The sequence below is a fragment of the Chionomys nivalis genome, chromosome 7 (assembly GCF_950005125.1).
Source record: "Chionomys nivalis chromosome 7, mChiNiv1.1, whole genome shotgun sequence".
Classification (NCBI taxonomy): Eukaryota; Metazoa; Chordata; class Mammalia; order Rodentia; family Cricetidae; genus Chionomys; species Chionomys nivalis.
In genome coordinates, this window is record NC_080092.1 from 56,352,272 (window position 1) to 56,370,982 (window position 18,711).

General features: G+C 48.7%; 1 protein-coding gene across 4 annotated transcripts in view; it reads left to right on the forward strand.

Annotated features, from left to right (window-relative positions):
* Nucleotides 1-18,711, forward strand: part of Slc43a2 (solute carrier family 43 member 2) — a 43,484-nt gene that overhangs the window by 2,309 nt on the left and 22,464 nt on the right. For all 4 annotated transcript variants that reach the window (XM_057774436.1, XM_057774434.1, XM_057774435.1 and 1 more), the window contains exons 3-5: nt 9,632-9,839; nt 11,147-11,202; nt 12,224-12,300. In XM_057774436.1, coding sequence (XP_057630419.1) covers nt 9,632-9,839; nt 11,147-11,202; nt 12,224-12,300 — 341 coding nt within the window. The remainder of the gene's footprint in view (nt 1-9,631; nt 9,840-11,146; nt 11,203-12,223; nt 12,301-18,711) is intronic.

The following is an 18,711-nucleotide window of genomic DNA, read 5'->3' on the forward strand; positions in this document are numbered from 1 at the left end:
TTGTGGATGGAGAAACTGAGGCTGGGATCAGTCTTCCATTTGCCCAAGCTGCAGACTAGTAGACTTGGGACCCCTGCGTGCGATCAGGAACATTGCTGGCCTCCTGGCCTCCTAGGCCCTGCAGCATCGCTTGCCTTGCAGTTAAACGGTGTGTAAGAAAGAGGAACTCGATTCATAGGCCGGGGTGCAGCAAGAGAGAGGAAGTGGCTTCGCCTCCACCCGAAGGAAGGCTCATCTAGATATATATGTTTTTTGTTTTTTTTTTAAAAGTCAGACCGTTATGGAGTCTCCTAAAGGCTTGCCAAGATATAATTTCTTGTCTGTTTTTGCTGCTTTATTTCCTCTCCTGAACTGTGAGAACATCTCAGTGGCTTCCAAAACATAGTAGGGAGGAAGAGGAAGGGGACAAGCGAGGGAAAGGACGTTCTGAACACAGGCTGAGGGTGGTTCTCAACGCCCCCCAGCCCATCCCTTCCACTGTCTTCCCACCCCGAGGGCTGCAGCTCAGCAGGGTCAGCCATCCTTAGGGCCTGGTCAGCTCCCAACCTCTCCCCACTTTCCTAGGCATCCTTGGTCAGACCTCCTGCCTTTGCCGCGCCCCACCCGGTACTTCAGCCCTCTCTGATGGTGGCCCAGATTTGAGTCCTTAGGTTACTGCTAGCATGCCCTTTTCTTTCTAGAGTCCTTTAGTTTACTTCTTGACTTTAAGTTGTCTTCTTGCATTTATTCGTTTGGGGGATGGGGCAGAGCACTGTGTGGAAATCCAGAGGATGACGTCTGCTTGGCTGTTCTAGCACGTGAGCTCATGAGGTAAAACTCAGGCTGACGACCCGAGTGTCACCTCGACAGCTGTTTGTTTCTTTCTTTTGGTTTTTAAAGACAGTTTCTGTGTGAACTAACACCCAGCCCTAAAGTGTTTTGTTTTTTTTTTTGTTGTTGTTTGTTTGTCTTTGTTTTTGACAGGATCTTGCTGTGTAGCCCAGACTAGCTTTTAATTTGTAATCCTTACATCTCATTCTCCTGAGTGCTGAGATTATAGTCTATGCTACCTCACCCAGCCTCTCATTCTGAGCAGGAAGAGAAAGCTTTGGACCTGCTCCCGCTGCCCGTAACTCTGAGTCAGTCTTCATTTTCCTTCTCTGATCTGCCCGGTGGATCCTCAGGGTACAGAGCTTAGCAGGAGAGGGTAAGGGCCAGAGAAAGGGAGGGAATTCAGAGGGCACTTGGGAGAGGGCAGAAAGTCTATCGGTTATAACCAACCTTTAGCCTTTAGCATTCAGAAATATTTCCTAATAGCCAAAGGGTTCTTGGCAGGTCTTTCCCCACATCAGCAAGAAATCTTGAGAGATGAGAGTCAGACCTTGTTCCCTGACCAAGCTTCTGTTCTGCTTATGAGATGTTAGGAAATTAATGGCCCCGGGGAGATGGGGGAGGGACAGGGACCAGGACTGGAACAGGTAGAGGTGTATGGCTCTTTTTCCCTTTGTTGCAGGGTGCACTGGGCGTTTAAAAGCAGAAGGAAAAAAAATCTTTATTCCCAGACAAATCTTCAGTATCTCATCTAGACCAGAGGACTATTCTGGGCAGACTTAACTTTCTTTCCTTTTTTTCCCTTTCCTTTCTTCTTTGACATGTGGTGTTGGGGAAGTCAGATTGTCTGCTTCCACAATTTCTTAGATGGTATGGGCACCGTGGGGCTGGAAACTGCTTTCCTGACGAAACCGTCTTCCTTCCAGCGGCTGTGCGAGCATAGCGCTGAGTCGGTATTTAAGCACCCAAGAGACTGACAGGTCAGGTCGCTCCTACAAACCCAAGGGAAGGGGAAGGGTTAGGACAGTGGGTTGAACATCAACTTCTTACCCCGTGCCTCTGCTCCTCCGTCTGATTTTGGTTTTTCTGATTATCTGCCAAACCCGCTGAGCTAGCATCCTCAGCAGGAAAGTCTGCTGACTCCACTCAGCTTATCTCTCCAGCCTCCTTGCTTCTTGGAGTCCGGGTAACCTGTTGACTTTTGGGACCAGAAGCTTCCGTGCTTCCTTGACTGGGAGTGCCTTGGCAAGGTTAGGGTCAAGGTTTGCTCTGTGGCCCAGCATTGTCAACCTTGGTGGATGGCTGAGTTGATCACTTTAGACTTTGAAGGGGCTGACTTGTGTATAGCTGAGAGAGATGCGAATGCCTCAGCTTTGTGCTGTTTTTAAGATTGATGGCGTGAGTGTGTTCATCAAAGGAAATTTGCCTGAACCTGTTGAAAGGTTTTCAGGACTATGTTGGGACTCTAGCCAGACTCTGGCTGCAGACACGGTGTTGGGTTCCAGTTTGGCAATGTGGGAAAAGGGAAGGAATTCCTTGCATTTCTGCTGACCCTCAGCTTGCTGCGCGTTGCCTGTCACATGGACGGGGGGCTAGTGCTCAGGAGCTGAGTCCGGGTGTTTCGTGAGTTTTGTATACTACTCACCTGGTAATGACAATTAGAGACCTCTCTTGTCCTCTTGGTGTGGACAATTGGGAGTCTAGTGTGGAAAGATGGGGCTTTCCCAAGCTGAGTCCTTTGTTTGGCCTCTATATGACCACCGTGGCCACTCACCTGACATGACCTCTTCCTTCATTTTCTCTGTTCTTTTGCTTAGTTTTGGTTTTGGTTTTAGTTTTTCGAGAAAGGGTTTCTCTGTGCAGCCCTGACTGTCTTGGAACTCGCTTAGTAGACCAGGCTGGCCTTGAACTCACAGATATCTGCCTGCCTCTGCCTCCCAAGTGCTGGGACTAAAGGCATGCACCACCACTGCCCAGCTCTCTGTTGCTCTTTAGTGGATTTTTAGGTTGTTGGTTTGTTTCTGAGACAGGGTTTCATCATATAACTCTGGCTGGCCTGGAATTCCAGCTGTGTTCCCAAGGCTGGCTCATCTGTCTGCCTCTGCCTCTTGGGTGCTAGGGCTACAGGTGTGTGCAGGTACACCTGGCCCTTTGGTGGGTTTTGACAGAAGTGGCTTGGGCTATGGGTATCTGTGAATGTTTTTCCTTCTTCGTTAGCTCACACATCCAGTAAGCATTATTTTTATTTGTTTGTTTTTAGATAGGATCTCCATTATGTAACCCTGAATGTCCTGGAACTCACTATGTAGACTAGGCTGACTTTGAACTCACAGAGATCCCTCTGCCTCCTGAATGCTGGGATAAAGGCATACAGCCACCATGCCTTAATAAACCCTATTGAGATTGAGGTGCTAGACTAGGGTCTCTTGCTAATAAGTCTTTTTTATGATTTATTTATTTTTATTGTATATGTACATTAGTGTTCTGCCTGCATATGTGTCTGTGTGAGAGTATCAGAACTGGAACTATACAGTTGTGAGCTGCCATGTGGGTGCTGGGAATTGAACCTGGGTCTTTTAAGAGCAGTCAGTGCTCTTAACCTCTGAGCCATCTTTCCAGCTCCGCCAGTAAGTCTTTACACACAGGTTGCATAAAGCCGAGGGTGGTGGGCGTGAGACCATCAGCTGTGCCCAGGTGGAGGAGGCCTTCCTACACTTAGGCAGAAGCCTAGAGGTGAAGAAGGGTGAGTTGGTGTGTGTGTGTGTGTGTGTGTGTAAGCCAGAACAGGCCACATCCCACACCTCAGAGGGGAAGACAGAAAGGCGGGTACAGCAGAGAGATGGCCGGTGGAAGGGCTGGGAGGCAAGGAAAACTGGATTTTATTCTCAAGGCCAGAAGGAAGCCAGGGAGGCAGAGGACTGCCGGAACTAAGCGAGCCTCTCAGAGACCCTTGAATGGTTGAGGGCTGGCCACATGAAGATGGGAATCTCCATGGCCCAGCTCCCATCATGAAGCTGAACCGTGTTATGCTCTCCGTGTACATGCTCTCACATTTATGGGCATGTGAGCGCATGAGTCGACGTCAGGATCCTTCAGTCCCTGTCTCTCGCTGAACCGGAGCTCACAGCTTTTCCACAGGTTCTACAGGCGCTAGTGTTCACGCTTGCTCTACTACCCAGGCTTGGCTCTGTGCTCTTGGCCCTTAAAGTCAGGTACTCTTGCTGTGCTATCAAGAAACAAGACTCTGTGCCTCTAGAGGGCAGAGGGGCTGCTGTCCCCTGGGGAAGCAGCACAGACCCAGACTTGAGACATGGACAAGGAGAATTCTGGGCTACGTCCAGGCCTTCCCTTTTATGGGCTTTTATCCATACCTACAAGCCAGTGATGGAAACTTAGCTTTTGGCTTTTATTGCTTATGAGCATAACTGTCTCTATTTTTTTTTTTTTTGAGACAAAATCTCACTATATAGCTCAGACTAGCCTTGAACTCGTGATCCTCTTGACTCCCCTCTCTCCCTTTATTTATTTATATTTTTTTGGACAGGGTTTTATTATGTAACCCTGGTTGGCCTAGAACTCAGGTTAGGATGGCCTCAAACTGCCTCAGCCTCCCAAGTGCTGGGGATACAGGTGTGTGCCACAATACTGGACTTGTTACTATATATATATATATTTTTTTTTTTTTTTTGGTTTTTCGAGGCAGGGTTTCTCTGTAGCTTTGGTGCCTGTTCCAGAACTAGCTCTTGTAGACCAGGCTGGCCTCGAACTCAGAGATCCGCCTGCTTCTGCCTCCCAAGTGCTGGGATTAAAGGCGTGCGCCACCACTGCCCGGCAATATTTTTTTTTTTTTTTTTTTTTGGTTTTTCGAGACAGGGTTTCTCTGTGGTTTTGGAGCCTGTCCTGGAACTAGCTCTTGTAAACCAGGCTGGTCTCGAACTCACAGAGATCCGCCTGCCTCTGCCTCCCGAGTGCTGGGATTAAAGGCGTGCGCCACCACCGCCCGGCTACAGTTTGTTTTTTATTAATGTTTTCAGTGCTAGGGACAAACCCAGGACTTCACAGGCTTTACCACTTAGCTACAGATTTAACTCACCCTGGTTTATTCTGAATTTAGAAAAATTCCAAAAGAAACAGTAAGAGGGCTAAAAGCTGGGACCCACAGCCTCAAAAAATGTGTCACAAAAAGAGTCCCCTTGCCTGTCACCGCCACTCTTACCCTTCTCATGACCTGATTTCCCTCCCTGACATCTGTTGGCTTATTTTGTCTCAGTGTCTCATGAAGGTCCTGTCGGGCATGGGTTGGCTTTTCCGTGGCTTTGTGGGAGAGCCGTGGACCAGCCCTGTTCTCACTAGGTGATAGGAAGGGCCTCTGGGGTGGCCCAGCTTTTTCCCAGCTTTGTTCTCTCAGCCTTCCACATTCCTCTAACCCACGAGGACAGGATAACCATAGTCTCAGACTCTGGCTCCGTTTGAGCCTAGCTGCACAAGACCTTCCTTAAGACACACACCTGCTCCGCAGTCCCACTTACTGTCCTGTGGAATATGGAGTCGGAGTGAGAGGGCACTTCGGTGCCACTGAAGCCGGTGGCAAGTACACAGGCTGTCCACAGGAGGCTGCTGCTGCTGTGACCTCTGAGAGAGGGCCCAATGGTACTCACTGCAGCCTGCCTCTGGCTTGCTCTGTGGTTTAGCCGACCTCTCACCCACATCTCCCCTGCTGGGCTGAGATGCTGCTTCCTGTTGCCGGATAGACTAAGGATGGGAGAGAGGCTGGTGCAGGTACCCTCAGGAGGGCTGGCCGGGTCAGCAGCACAGAGAGGAGGGGTTCAGCCACCAGCCTGAGAAAGAACTGCTAGTGAACTGGAGAGTAACTCCTGCCATGTGCCTCTTTGTTCCCTCAGCACCATCAGGGAGATCTTCTGGAGTTCCTCACTCTCTTTGTTTGCCTGGGTGAGGGAAGGACTCTGACCCCAAAGAAGCCAAGGGGAGCCCTGAGTGGGGTCACAGAACTCGCTTGCCTCCTCTGCCTTCTCTGTTAAGATTTTGTTTGTGAGCCTTCAGAGTGGGGCCAACAGTACAGGGCATTGTTCTCTCTTCCCGGCCCTGGCAGCCCTAGCCCTGTTCTCAGCACACTCTGGCACACCAGTTTCTTGCCTTTCTTCTCCTTAGCCCTTCCTGACTGCGCTAGCCCAGGCTGCTCTGTCCACCCCACGGTGGAAGCACCTGTTTAATAGCAGGTACAGGCAGGACCCAAACAGCTGGCCTGAGCTAGGTTGGTGATGACTGCTCTCTAGACTGAGCAGGGGACACCTTGGGGCTGGACACTACCTAGGTACATATCTGTTTGTCCCTTTCCTGGCTTTCTATGGCCAGGTGGGAGAAGACAAAACTGGAGCAGCCTGGGTATTACTGGGAAGCTACTGGAACCAAGGATGATACGTGCAGGCTGTTTATTGCTAACAGAACTCTAGACTCCATGACAGTTCGGTTCCCTCTCCATGTAAGGACACTCAAGTTGCTCCCCAGACACAGAAAAGAGGCCGTTTGGCCCCCCCAAATACGCAGATAATCTGCGGCTAGACATCACTTTCTGGAAGGAGGTGAGCAGAGGCTTGGTAGCCTCATTGGCAGGGATTTAAGAACAGATATGGGTGGCTTGCCGTATTGATCCCTGCTCCAGCATGAAGGAAGGATAGGATACTTGTGTTCCAGCCACTCCTCTGGATTCTAGTTGTGGACTGGACAGATCATCAAATGACTTCATTCATCCTCATGCCTTTGCTTCGAGTCCTGGGGATTGGACTCAAGTTGTAAGGTGGCAAGTGCCTTTACCTGCTGAGCTATCTCACTGGCCCATTTTAGGATTAAAAAGTTATTAAGTCATTTTATTTTTTGTGTACAAATGTTTTGCCTGAATGTGTTTTTATGTACCACTTGTGTGCCTGGTCCGTTGGAGCTCAGAAGAAAGCACTGGATCCTCTGAAGCTATCATTTCAGGGGTGATGAGCCAACGTGTGGGTGCTGGGATCTGAACCTAAGTCCTCTGCAAGAGCAGCCAGTGCTCTTAACCACTGAGCCATCTCTCCAGCTCGTAGGATTTTATTTTCACTATATACTGCAGTGCTAAGAACTGAACCCAGGACCTGGTGCTGTACCACTGAGCCACATCCCCAACCAGTGTTTTGGAATTTTATCTTCTGTCTCTTGATAAGAAGAGTCAGGGAGAGCTGGGCGAAATTGGCTCATGCCTTTAATCCCAGCATTCAGGCAGAGGTAGGTGGATCTCTATGAACTCAAGGCCAGCTTGGTCTACTAAGTGAGTTCCAGGACAGCCAGGACTATATAGAGAAACCCTGTCTCAAAATAAACAACAAAGAGCCATGGAAGCCAGGCAGTGGTGAAATCTTTTAATCCCAGCACTCAGGGGGCAAAGGCAGGCAGATCACTGAGTTCTAGGCCAGTGGTCTACAAAGTGAGTTCCGGGACAGCCAGGGCTACTTAGAGAAACCTTGTCTCAAACAAACAAACAAAAAAGAGTCCTCTTTGGAGAACTCCGGGGGAGTGCCTCAATTGGCTGTGCGGTCTTACCCCCACCCCACATTCCTCCTTTCTCCCCTGTTCTGTATCGCCAGAGAGCCCATGGCACTTAAAGTATTTGGGTGCAAGTAACTGACTCCAGACCCTGGGTGGCCACAGTCAGGTCTCAGGCTGAAGTGCCCTCCCCCACCTGTCCACGCTATCTCATCTTTGCTGGCTGTCATACCTGCATGATTGCCTAGAAATGCTCATTCCTGGGTAGAGGCCCGGTCCCCATACTGCAGGTCCAGTTCCTGTTTGCTGGCAGGGCTGACACCTGAAACTCTTTCCCTTCCAGAAGCCGCCTCACACCTGCCAGCCACAGTAACACATGGAACCAATGGACTCAGCGAATGGTGTTTGCCTTGTGTTGTGGCTGCTAGTGTGGAAGACGTCCTGGCAAGGGGATTGAAAGTGACAGGGTTGGGAGTGTGGCCTGAAAGGTTTTGTTTGTGTGGGTTCAGGCTGTTAACCTGTGGCTCTCATCTCCCTAAGTCCCTCTGTCTTCAGCTTGGCTCTGCCTGTGCTCTTTCCTTTCCCCTCTTAATCCCTTTGGCCACTGGGATGTGCTTCATTGTTTCCAGTCATTCAGTAAACAGCAACTGTGGCAAAGGCCCACTGCCATAATGCAACACAGTAGCCAGTTTCTAGCCTCAGACTCAGCCCAGTGGGCGACTAACCGCACAGTCACGTGCTCACGTGTTGATATAGCGCTGTGTTCCCTGCCACTCTGAGACTCTGCAGTCCTTTTAAATCACCTCCATCCTGAGCCCCGGTACAACTGACACTAGCAATAACAGTAGTTATTCACCAAACGCTTCGTATGCCCGTTGGGAGCTCTCCACTGCTATCTGGTTTTTCTCATGATCCTCCCCAAGGTTCTAGCAGTATATACTATTCATTATATTGTGTCTAGTTCACGGGTAAGTAAACCAACAGCAAGATCAAGTCCCATTTCTGAGGTTATACAGCAGGAAGCAGGGGAAGGCAAATTCTAGCATCATAGTCTCTACATGCCCCTAGCAGGGCTTTTTGCTCAGAGGCTGGCATGTGCCATTAGTCACCCCAAATGCTTTCTTTTCAGTTACCTGGGTGGCTCTTAGAGGCCCAGCAGGTTTTCTAGTCCTCGGCTGAGCAACCCCCACCCCTACCCCCTCTCTTAGCCAAAGGGCTGTACCTGGGAGGCACACAGTTAATGTTCCCTTGGCTCCTTGTTGGAGCCTCAGAGCTAATCAGTGGGCTTGTTTCTGCAGGATTAGTCAGCATCACTGATGGAGAGCGCCCCAGTCCTATTCCCCACTTGTCTCCATCCTCCCTCCAGCTGGTGCAGCTCTTTTCCCTTCCTTTTCTGGGTTGTTTTGAATCTGGTTGAACTTTGGAGGGGGCACTCACGTGTGTAAGTGTGGCTCACACAGCAGGCTCTGGATGTGGTCATGGGAGGAGGTGACCATCAACACAATAGCTCCAGTAAGAGAAATAAAAATGGTGCATCTTGCTGGGCAGTGGTGGCGCACGCCTTTAATCCCAGTACTCAGGAGGCAGAAGCAGGCAGATCTCTGTGAATTTGAGGCCAGCCTGGTCTACAGAGTGAGTTCTAGGACAAGCAGGTGCCTTTACCTGCTGAGCCATTCTGTCCCACCACCAACTCTCCCATTGGACACAGGGTTTCATGTAGCCTAGGCTGCCCTCAGACTCATTATCAGTGGATGACTTTGAGCCCCTGATCCTCCTGCTTAGAGAACAGGAATTCACCATCATTCTAGAGGGGGAATCCCAATCTGGGATTAATGGTGAGTGTCAAGGGACACATGAAGCCCTTGAAGTTGTGAGCAAGACTTTATGGTTTTTTAAATTGGATTTTTTTTTTTTTTTTGGTTTTTTGAGACAGGGTTTCTCTGTAGCTTTGGTTCCTGTCCTGGAATTAGCTCTTGTAGAGTAGACCAGGCTGGCCTCAAACTCCCAGAGATCCGCCTGCCTCTGCTTCCCGAGTGCTGGGATTAAAGGCGTGCGCCACCACCACCCGGCTTAAATTGGATTCTTTGACTGTTCTGTGATTCTACAAATGTTGTAAACACCTGCATTATTGCTGCAGGCATCTGGGCAGCAGAGCCATGTCTTGTCAGTTGCCGGAGCCTTAAGGCTCTCAGAAATAACTTTGGCTTTCTTAGTGGCATAATTCTGAAGGAGCATCTGTCTCTTGGGTCTTCACGAATACCTACCATATCTTCCTTCTTTGTACACACAGAGAATGTCACCAATAGCACAGTCGGGAGCACTGCAGAGCCAGAGCTCGAGGAGGTGAGCCTGGTGAACGGCTGGCTCAGCTGCAAGGCCCAAGATGAGATTCTAAATTTGGCATTCACTGTGGGTTCCTTCCTGCTCAGTGCCATCACCCTGCCTCTGGGCATCATCATGGACAAGTATGGTCCAAGGAATCTCAGGCTACTGGGCAGGTCAGTATGGGTTCCTTGGGGGAAGGATGAGGATAGGCGGTCCCCTGAGCTGCATTCTCTGCTGTAGGGAATCTCAGAATGTGCTAGCAGGTGCTCCATGGGGCTCCCTCAATGCCCTGGGGCAGAGTTCCTTCACTGTGTGGCCTCTCCCTTGTGTTCTGCATGCAAGCCCCAGGACTCAGGCCCATCTGGCATGACCTGAGCTTGCTGGTCTTGTCTTTAACATTAGTTTTTGGGGCCATCAGGATGGCTCTTCAGGTAAAGATACTTGCCACCAAGCCTGATGACCTTATTTCCACCTTGGAACCTGCATGGTAGAGAACTGACTCCTGCAGGTTGCCCCCTGACCTCTCTACTCTGTACCACTATACATGGAATGCATGCACCAACATGTGTGTCTATACATGCCAGAATAAAGTAAGTAGAGAAGAACACTGGTTTCCAAAGATTTGTGGCCTTATACTTCTCCAGGAAGAAAAAAGTTTTTGAACATCTACAAGTATATGCAAATGTAGATTAGGTATATATGTATCGCACGTGCGCGCATGTGTGTGTGTGTTTGTGTGTGTGTGTGAGCTGCTGCCCATTAAACTCTGCATAATGTGTGCCGGACAAGTGTCTTACAACTGAGTTATAGCCCACATACGTCATTCTTAGTACTGTGTGCCTTAAATGTTGTGGATGGGGCTCAGTGGTAGAGTGCTTGCCCAACGTGTGCATGGCCCTGGGTTTTACCCCAGCACCGAAAAAAAAATAATAAGAATAAAGTTAATCGATTAATTAAAATGAATGAAGTTTTTTGGTTTTGGTTTTGTTTGTTTTTTGTTTTGTTTGTGTGGTGCTTTTTTTTTTTTTTTTTTTTGAGACAGGGTTTCTCTATAGCTTTTGGTTCCTGTCTTGGAACTAGCTCTTATAGACCAGGCTGGCCTCGAACTCACAGAGATCCGCCTGCCTCTGCCTCCTGAGTGCTGGGATTAAAGGCACGCATCACCACCACCCGGCAAAATGAATGAAATTGTAACAATTATGAAGTGAGGCTGAGGCTGCAGCTCAGCAGTGAAGCACTTGTGTAACACAGAAGACCCCGAGGGTTCAAGTCTTAGCCCTGAAAACAACTCCCAAGAGACCATCATCCTCCTGGATCATCCTGCATGCCTCATAAGGCGCATTCCCTGGTCTCCTAGAACTGTTAAGTGGTGATTATAAATGTTCTGAAGTGACACATAGTAAATTACTGCCCCCCATAACTATCTAGTAACAGCATTTGATAACATAGTATCAACAGAACACTTTCTGTTTGGTTTCAGTGCCTGCTTTGCGGTCTCCTGCTTGCTGATTGCATATGGAGCGAGTAACCCAGACTGTGAGTATGCCTTTTCTTTTTTGCGAAGTGCCATCATCCACAGGTGTTCACTGGCCCACTTGCTCTTGGATGCTATCTTTGGCTTGGTGCTCCCTGTTCAAGCCAGAAGGGATACCTCTTAGCTGACTGCTCACTTACCTCATGGGTGGCCAGGGCAGCTTTCTGATTGGTGGTCTATTGCCTTGGACTTAGCTCTTTCAAATGTGTGGCTAGTGAGAGAATAATCACCCCAAGCAGAAGTGTAAGAGATGTTCTCAGGGTGTGTGCGGCTCCTGTCTGATCCCCACACCACCAACCCAGTCCATGGTGGTAGCCTCGCTGATGCCACTTAGAAGACAACCTTTGTGGACCAGGCCCGGTACAGGACATGGCCTTCCATGGTTCAGAAATGGTAGCTGAGCCATCTCATCTTCTTCCTCTTCTTTGTTTCAGTACTGGGGATTGAACCCAGGGCTTGTAAATGCCAGGCAAGCTCTCTGCCATCGAGCAACATCCCAGCTCTTGGACACTTGAGACGGAGGTAGTCCAAGCTTGCCCCAAACATGTAGTCCTCCTGGCTCAGCTCGAAGGCTGGGATTACAGGCATGATACCACCACACCCAGCTGAGCCGAGGCCTCAGGGCAGCCTAGGCCAGCCCTTGAAAAACAACTTAGGAAACACCTGGATCCCATCCCCAGTGGAGAACTTTAAGGGCTTTTCGCACAACACCAAAATAGGACCGGAATTTCAGTAACCTCCTAGCCAGGCTCATCTGCAGGTTTCCAGGAACCTGGGGTTTTGTTGTCTGTGAGCAGATTTTTGGGGTCATTTGATTGAGCCTAGGTCAACAGAAAAGAGAGTGGGCACATGTCTTTTGCTAGAACTCAAGGTCCCTGAGGTAGGCAAGAGGACGAGGAATGCAGTCCAGGCGTCGCTAACCCTTGATGGCCTGGCCTTTATTTTTAGCTCACCTATAGCCTTCTCAGTATGGAACACTGTGCTCCTGTGCTCCCCCAATTATGACTTTCTGTCTGTCCACAGCGCTCTCTGTGCTCATCTTCATCGCCTTGTCTCTGAATGGCTTTGGGGGAATGTGCATGACATTCACTTCATTAACCGTAAGTATTGGTTTGTTAAGGAACGTTTCCAGCTGGGGAAGTGTGGGATTCGGGCGTATTGGTTGGCTTCCAGGTCCTTTCTTTCCATTCCCCTGTATGCTTGGATGGCCCAAGCAGCGTTGGGCTGGGGTTTCTCTAGCCTGACAGCAAAGCCAGTCCCATAGGTTCTAAAGACTCCCAGGGTGACTTGCAGCTGCTTCTGGGCTTGCCTTTGGAATGCAGGTTTCTGTCAGAGAAGAGCTGGGAAAACAAGGGCTGTTGCCCGTGTTGTTTCTTATCATCCGTGGCTGCTGTCCCGAGGCTCTCCAGGAACTCTGGCTAACAGTGCCATTTGTAGACAAGCCTGTCCTGGAACCACCCAGCCCCAACCTTTGCAGGTGCCTGGAACTGAGTGGCAACATTGTGACACTCTTCCCGGCTAGGACACAGATGTCTGGCCAGATAGGTGGAACTGTTTCTTGGAATGTGGAGCATGTTCTTGGCAGGACCACCAGGACGCCACAAAACAGGTTTCTTTTTAAGGAGGGCTGGAGGAGGAGCTGAAGGAAGTTAAAGAAGGAATAGAAATATCTTTCCCCAAGGGAAGACCGCAGACTTACACCGACAGGCTTCTATCAAAGGAACATTTCCCGACTCAGTTTACCTCTGAAGCCATATAAACCATGGCTGTTTATAGTCTGGTTCTGTTTCCCATTATGCTCTCGTCAGGAGTCAAGCTGTTAAGAGGCCTTTTGTTAAGGTTTTGCTCCGAGAGCGCTGGGACCTTTCTGGTCCTTTGATAAAAGAGCCTGCAGAGATACTGGCATCTTGGTTACCAACCTGCAGGCCTACATCTTCCCTGCTCCCTTTTCCTATACTTTCCCTGGTAGGGAAGATTAACCATCTGGGCCTGTGTCCCTGGACAGGGAAAGTTCACTGCAGTCTCTTCGGGAAAGAAGGTCCGGTGTAGTCAGCATGTGTGGTGAGCCCTGGGTGTGGGTGTCTGAGGGAGAGCGGCACACTCACCCGGGGGCTCAGTTGCTTCACCTGCTGGTGCCCTCGAGGTGTACTTTCTATCTGTTAGGGCATTTTTATTTTTGTTTTTTTTTTAATCAGATACATTTAAAATCAAAATAGATATTGTCTCCCCTGTCATAATCCCAGAGGAAAACAAATGTTGAAACAGGGAGAAGTGTGTTCACACTGTAAAACTGTAAAAAGTACACAGATTCCACTAGGTTGTGTAAATGTGAAGCTGGAGTTAGGCATGGTTCTGTTTGTTCTTGGACAGCATGGAAACCACCAACCCTTTTTTTTTTATCAAGATGAAAAATAAAAACCTGGCGTCGCCCTTATTATTTTTGTCACGTTGGGCATCTGGTAGGGCAGATCTGAATTTCAGGATATAAGTTGGAGATGGTCCTGGGACTTGAGGAGCTTAGCTTAAGTGCAGAGCAATGCTTAGTCATCATGAAGAAAGGGGTAAACGTGGGCCGGGCGCAGCTCAGTGGCAGAGTGCTTCTCCAGCGAGCACAGGACTCTGGGTATCAACCCCAGCATGGCGCCTATAAAAAGAGAAGAGCTGGGTGGTGTGGTCCATGCTGTAACCCAGCACTCAGGAGACAGGGGATAATTGCTGTGATTTTAAAGCCATCTTGGGCTACAGAATGAGGCCTTGCCTCTGTACCCCTGGAATAATAAAAAGGACAGCTAGACATGATAACATGGTCCTTCAATCCCTGAGCTTAGAAGGAGCAGAGAATCAGGAGAAGTTCAGGGTTATGCTCAGTTACACGGAAGTTCAGGGCAACCCTGTCTCAACCAGTAACAACATCCACTCTCAGTTAACATAGGAAGTTCAAGGCCACTGTGGGCTCAAGGCTCAAATAGTAATAGCAAAAGACAAACAGAGGAAAAGCACCATGTGGGGAGTTTCTTCTAAGAAATTCTGTAGCTTTTAGGGGTGACCCACACCTTTAATCCCAGCACTCAGGCAGAGGCTGTAGAATCTTGGTGCATTTGAGGCTAGCTTGATCTACACATTGAGTTCCAGGACAGCCAGGACCATACAGAGACTCTGTCTCAAAAAAAAAAAAAAAAAAAAATTAAAAAAAAGAAAGACATCCTGTAGGGCAGAGATACAGTGATGTAAATGTACTCCTGGTTCTTTGGGAGACTGAAGCCAGCCTGGCCTGTGTCACATAGCAGAACTCTATCACAAAAACAAACGAGACAGCAAGCAAGCCTTGATTTTTTGCCTGTGTCTGCTTTCTTTTTCATTACTGCCTCTTTAGTTAGCATACAGAATAATAGATTCATGATGACATTTTCACACCAAGTTACCTTCCTGCTTGTTTTTGTTACCTCTCTCTGTTTCTGCCACTAAAGAAAGCCTGCAGGTAAGAGCTCTTCCTGAGGTCCTGAGTTCAATTCCCAGCAACCACACAGTGGCTCACAGCCACTGGTGCCCTCTTCTGGCCTGCAGGCATACATGCAGACAGAACACTGTACATAATAAATAATTTTTTTAAAAAAAAGAAAGCCTGGGGGCTTGAGAGATTGCTCAGAGGTTAAGAGCATTGCCTGCCCTTCCAAAGGTCCTGAGTTCAATTCCCAGCAACCACATGATGGCTCACAACCATCTGTAATGGGGTCTTGGTGTTCTCTGCTGGCCGGCAGGCACACATGCAGACAGAATATTGTATACATAATAAATAAATATTAATAAAAAATAAATAAATTAAAAAAAGAAAGTCTTTAAAATGAAGTTGGAAGCTGTTGTCCAAGGTACTTTTAAGAAAAAGGAATGAACCCATAAGTATTCTTTTTTTTTTTTTTTTTTTTTTTTTTGGTTTTTCGAGACAGGGTTTCTCTGTGGCTTTGGAGCCCGTCCTGGAACTAGCTCTGTAGACCAGGCTGGTCTCAAACTCACAGAGATCCGCCTGCCTCTGCCTCCCGAGTGCTGGGATTAAAGGCATGCGCCACCATCACCCAGCCCCATAAGTATTCTTTTGACTTTTCTTATTTTATTGTTGTTATAAATAATTTTTTTTTACTTACTCAGCATTTTGGAAATTTAAATTGTAGGCTGCAAAATTCTCAATGTCTTATCTTCATTAGCCTTAGAATTTATTCTTCAGTTTTGTCTGTGTGTCAGTGTTATTCTTCTTGGCTTTCTCGGTTTTTTGTATCTACACAGTTCATCTTCCAGTTCCCTGCCTGTACCTAGAGCTCTGCATTCTTCCTTTAGACTCCAGTGGTTGTTGCTGTTGTCCAGGCCCATGCTACCCTGTAGTAGAAACGAACTATAATTCACTTCAGTTAGGTTCCCACTCAGGGATGCTCAAGTTGGTTTCCAGTCCTTCCCTTTGTGAACACTGTTGAAATGAACATCCTGTATGTGTATTTCTGTAAAATAAATTCCAGGAAGTGGAATCTCTAAGCTCCAGGATTAGCATGTTTTAACTTTCAATACCCCCCCCCCTTTTTTTTCTCGGGATAAGGTTTCTCTGTAGCTTTGGTGCCTGTCCCGAAACCAGCTCTTGTAAACCAGGCTGGCCTCAAACTCACAGAGGTCCGCCTGCTTCTGCCTCCCGAGTGCTGGGATTAAAGGCGTGAGCCACCACCGCCCAGCTAATATACACTTTCAAGCAGACTTTTAGAATGGGGTCTGCTATCCATGGTTACGCCCCAGTAACATGTCTGAAAGTGCCATCTTCATATCGCCCCCCCAAGACTATATCAGTCATTGTTTTTGTTTCCTTGAGACAGGGTTTCTCAGTGTAGCCCTGGCTATCCTGGAACTCGCTCTGTAGACCAGGCTGAACTCAAACCCAGAGATCACCTGCCTCTGCCTCCCGAGTGCTGGGATTAAAGGTGTGCACCACCACTGCTCGGCTACATCATTCATTTTTTATGTTTTCTTTTTTACGTTTATTTGATTTGATTTGTTGTGTATGTTTGTAGACATGGACACATGAAGCCATGTGAAGGTCTGAGGACTTTCTGAGTTGGTTCTCTCCTCGACCATGTAGGTTCTGGGGAAGGAATTTCCTTGGTCTCAAATGCCTTTATACACTGTGCCAGGATCTTGCTGGTCCCCTTTCATCTTTTACTTACTTATTTCATTTTGTTTCTGTAAGCTCTCACTGTGTAGCCGTGGCTGGTCTGGAACTTGCTGTGTACACCAGGCTGGCCCACACCCCCAGAGCCTGTTCCTGCTTCCTGTGTGCTAGGGTCAAAGAGGTGCCTCTTTCATCTTTTGAACACAGTGAAAAGTGATACATCATAATTGAAGTTTTTTTCTTTAATCAAAATGAGACAAAGTGCCAGTGGCACACGGCGCCTTTAATCCCAGCACTTGGGAGGCAGAGGCAGGCATCTGGATCTCTGTGAGTTCAAGGCCAGCCTGGTCTACAAGAGCTAGTTTCGGGACAGGCACCAAAGCTACAGAGAAACCTTGTCAAAAAAACAAAAAAAAAAAACAACAAAAAAAAACAGGGTTTTTAGATTTCTGTATGGATTTCTGTATGGTCCGTGATAGGCTCCAGAAAAACTATGTGCTTAGCCCCCAAGCAAACAGTGTACATGTTCTACTCAGGGTCATGGCTTGCGCAGTGTTGCTTGCTTTCATCATCACTGTGTGTGTGTGTGTGTGTGTGTGTGTGTGTGTGTGTGTGTGTAGTAACTCCTGGCTCTTCCACCCACTTCACCACTTCAGGTGCCTGGCCAGGCTACATGTGTGTGGGTCTTGTGTAAAGCATTAGGTAGGAGGGACCCGTCCTTTTAAGGGAGGTCTAGGGCTTGTCCTCTGACTTCTTTATCTAGAGGGCAGGGGTCAGTGAGCTGCTATCCCAGGCCTAATGCAAACCTCTGCCTGTTTTTATAAACAAGATTTTGCTTGAAACACATCATTTGGGTTTGCTCACGTGTTGCCTGTGGATGCTCTCATGCCACAGAGGCTGTCAGGCTATCATGACAGAGACCATATGGCCCACAAAGACAGAAATATTTACTGTCTAGCCCTTTATGGAAAGCATTTGCCAGCCTTCAGTCTAGAGTCTCCGAGAAGCTACACTGTCCTCCACCTGAGGGTAAAGGATCAACACCCCCCCAGACCCCTCCCCAGTATCTCTGGTTGCTCAGGATAGCTCTCCACCCCTTCCCCCAGGCTGGAGGACTCCCCTAGGACATCCCCTTGTCCCATGAGGCTTCCCACGGGACCTGATCTCTCAAGGGAATAAATGCTGAGAGGAATAGGAAGCGGCCGTGGAGGACAGACTGAAGCTGTTAGGCAATGTTCCTGGCTTTCTGCTGAGCAGAGCTGAATCTGCTTGTGACACAGCCCAGGCCTTTTAAAAAGCAGAACTGTCAGGCCCAGCTCCCGGAGACACCGCACTGGCAGCACAATGGCACTTTCTGTTTGTGTCTCCCATCCGTGTTTTCATTTGGGGGACAAAGGAGTCTTCGAGGTTGTCTTTAGAACTCCCTAAATCAAATCTGCGAGGGCTTTTAAACACAGAATGGCTCCTTGATAACCTGGAATGTGGGGGAATGTGTTGTCAGGGAAACCCTCATGTGGGGACTTTCTCAGGCCCAAGGGGCTTTGTATGACCTGGGCTGTGGGCTGTACACCCATCGGTGGAGAAGGGGCCCCAAGTTGGCAAAATGCCTTTTCCTCACAGACCAGGAGGAGGTGGCCCATAGCTTGTACCCCACCCTCCACCCTCACAGAGTCTTGGGAGTTCATACTCTGTCCTCCACAGTGTGGTCTTTTCCGCTAGTGAGGAGGTTCAGAGGCTAGCCAATAGTCAGGGCTGGTTCTCTCAGGTCTCTTGAAGCATGAGGCATGGGCATCCCTGAGGGAGGTACACGCCTGTCCACTGGTGTAAGCACACACCCCATGGTGTGGAGCCTTGGCCTCCCCGGACATCTGATCAACACACTCTAGTCTGTTTGCTTAATGTCTCTAGTTTGTACAACCCTTTAACTCGCTCCATCAGCTGAAGCACAAACACCGGCCGGCGGCTGAGGTGGCGTCTCTGGGCCGCCACCCTACAATCCAGGGCCTGGGTTGCTTAGAGATGGGAGCAGACGCAGCCAAAACTGTGACCATATCTTTTCCACTTCATTACCCTGACCCTTGTCAGTGTGGGCGGGATGGGGAGTTCTGGTCTGAAACCCTCACAGAAAAGTGGTTACAAAATGTTCAGGGGAAAAAAAAATCTCTCTGTGGACTTTCCTCATTTTATTCATTGCATTTGGCTTTAAACCCAAGGAAGAAATGATCCCAGGGGAATTAGATTGGAGTTTGAAGAGATTAGAGTACTCAGCCGGCTCTTTAAAGACCCGAGGGAGGGGTGGAAGTCAGTGGCCCTTGGGAGTGGATGGGCGTCCGGCTGCTTTTCTGCTCAGCCCCATTCTGCAGCCAGG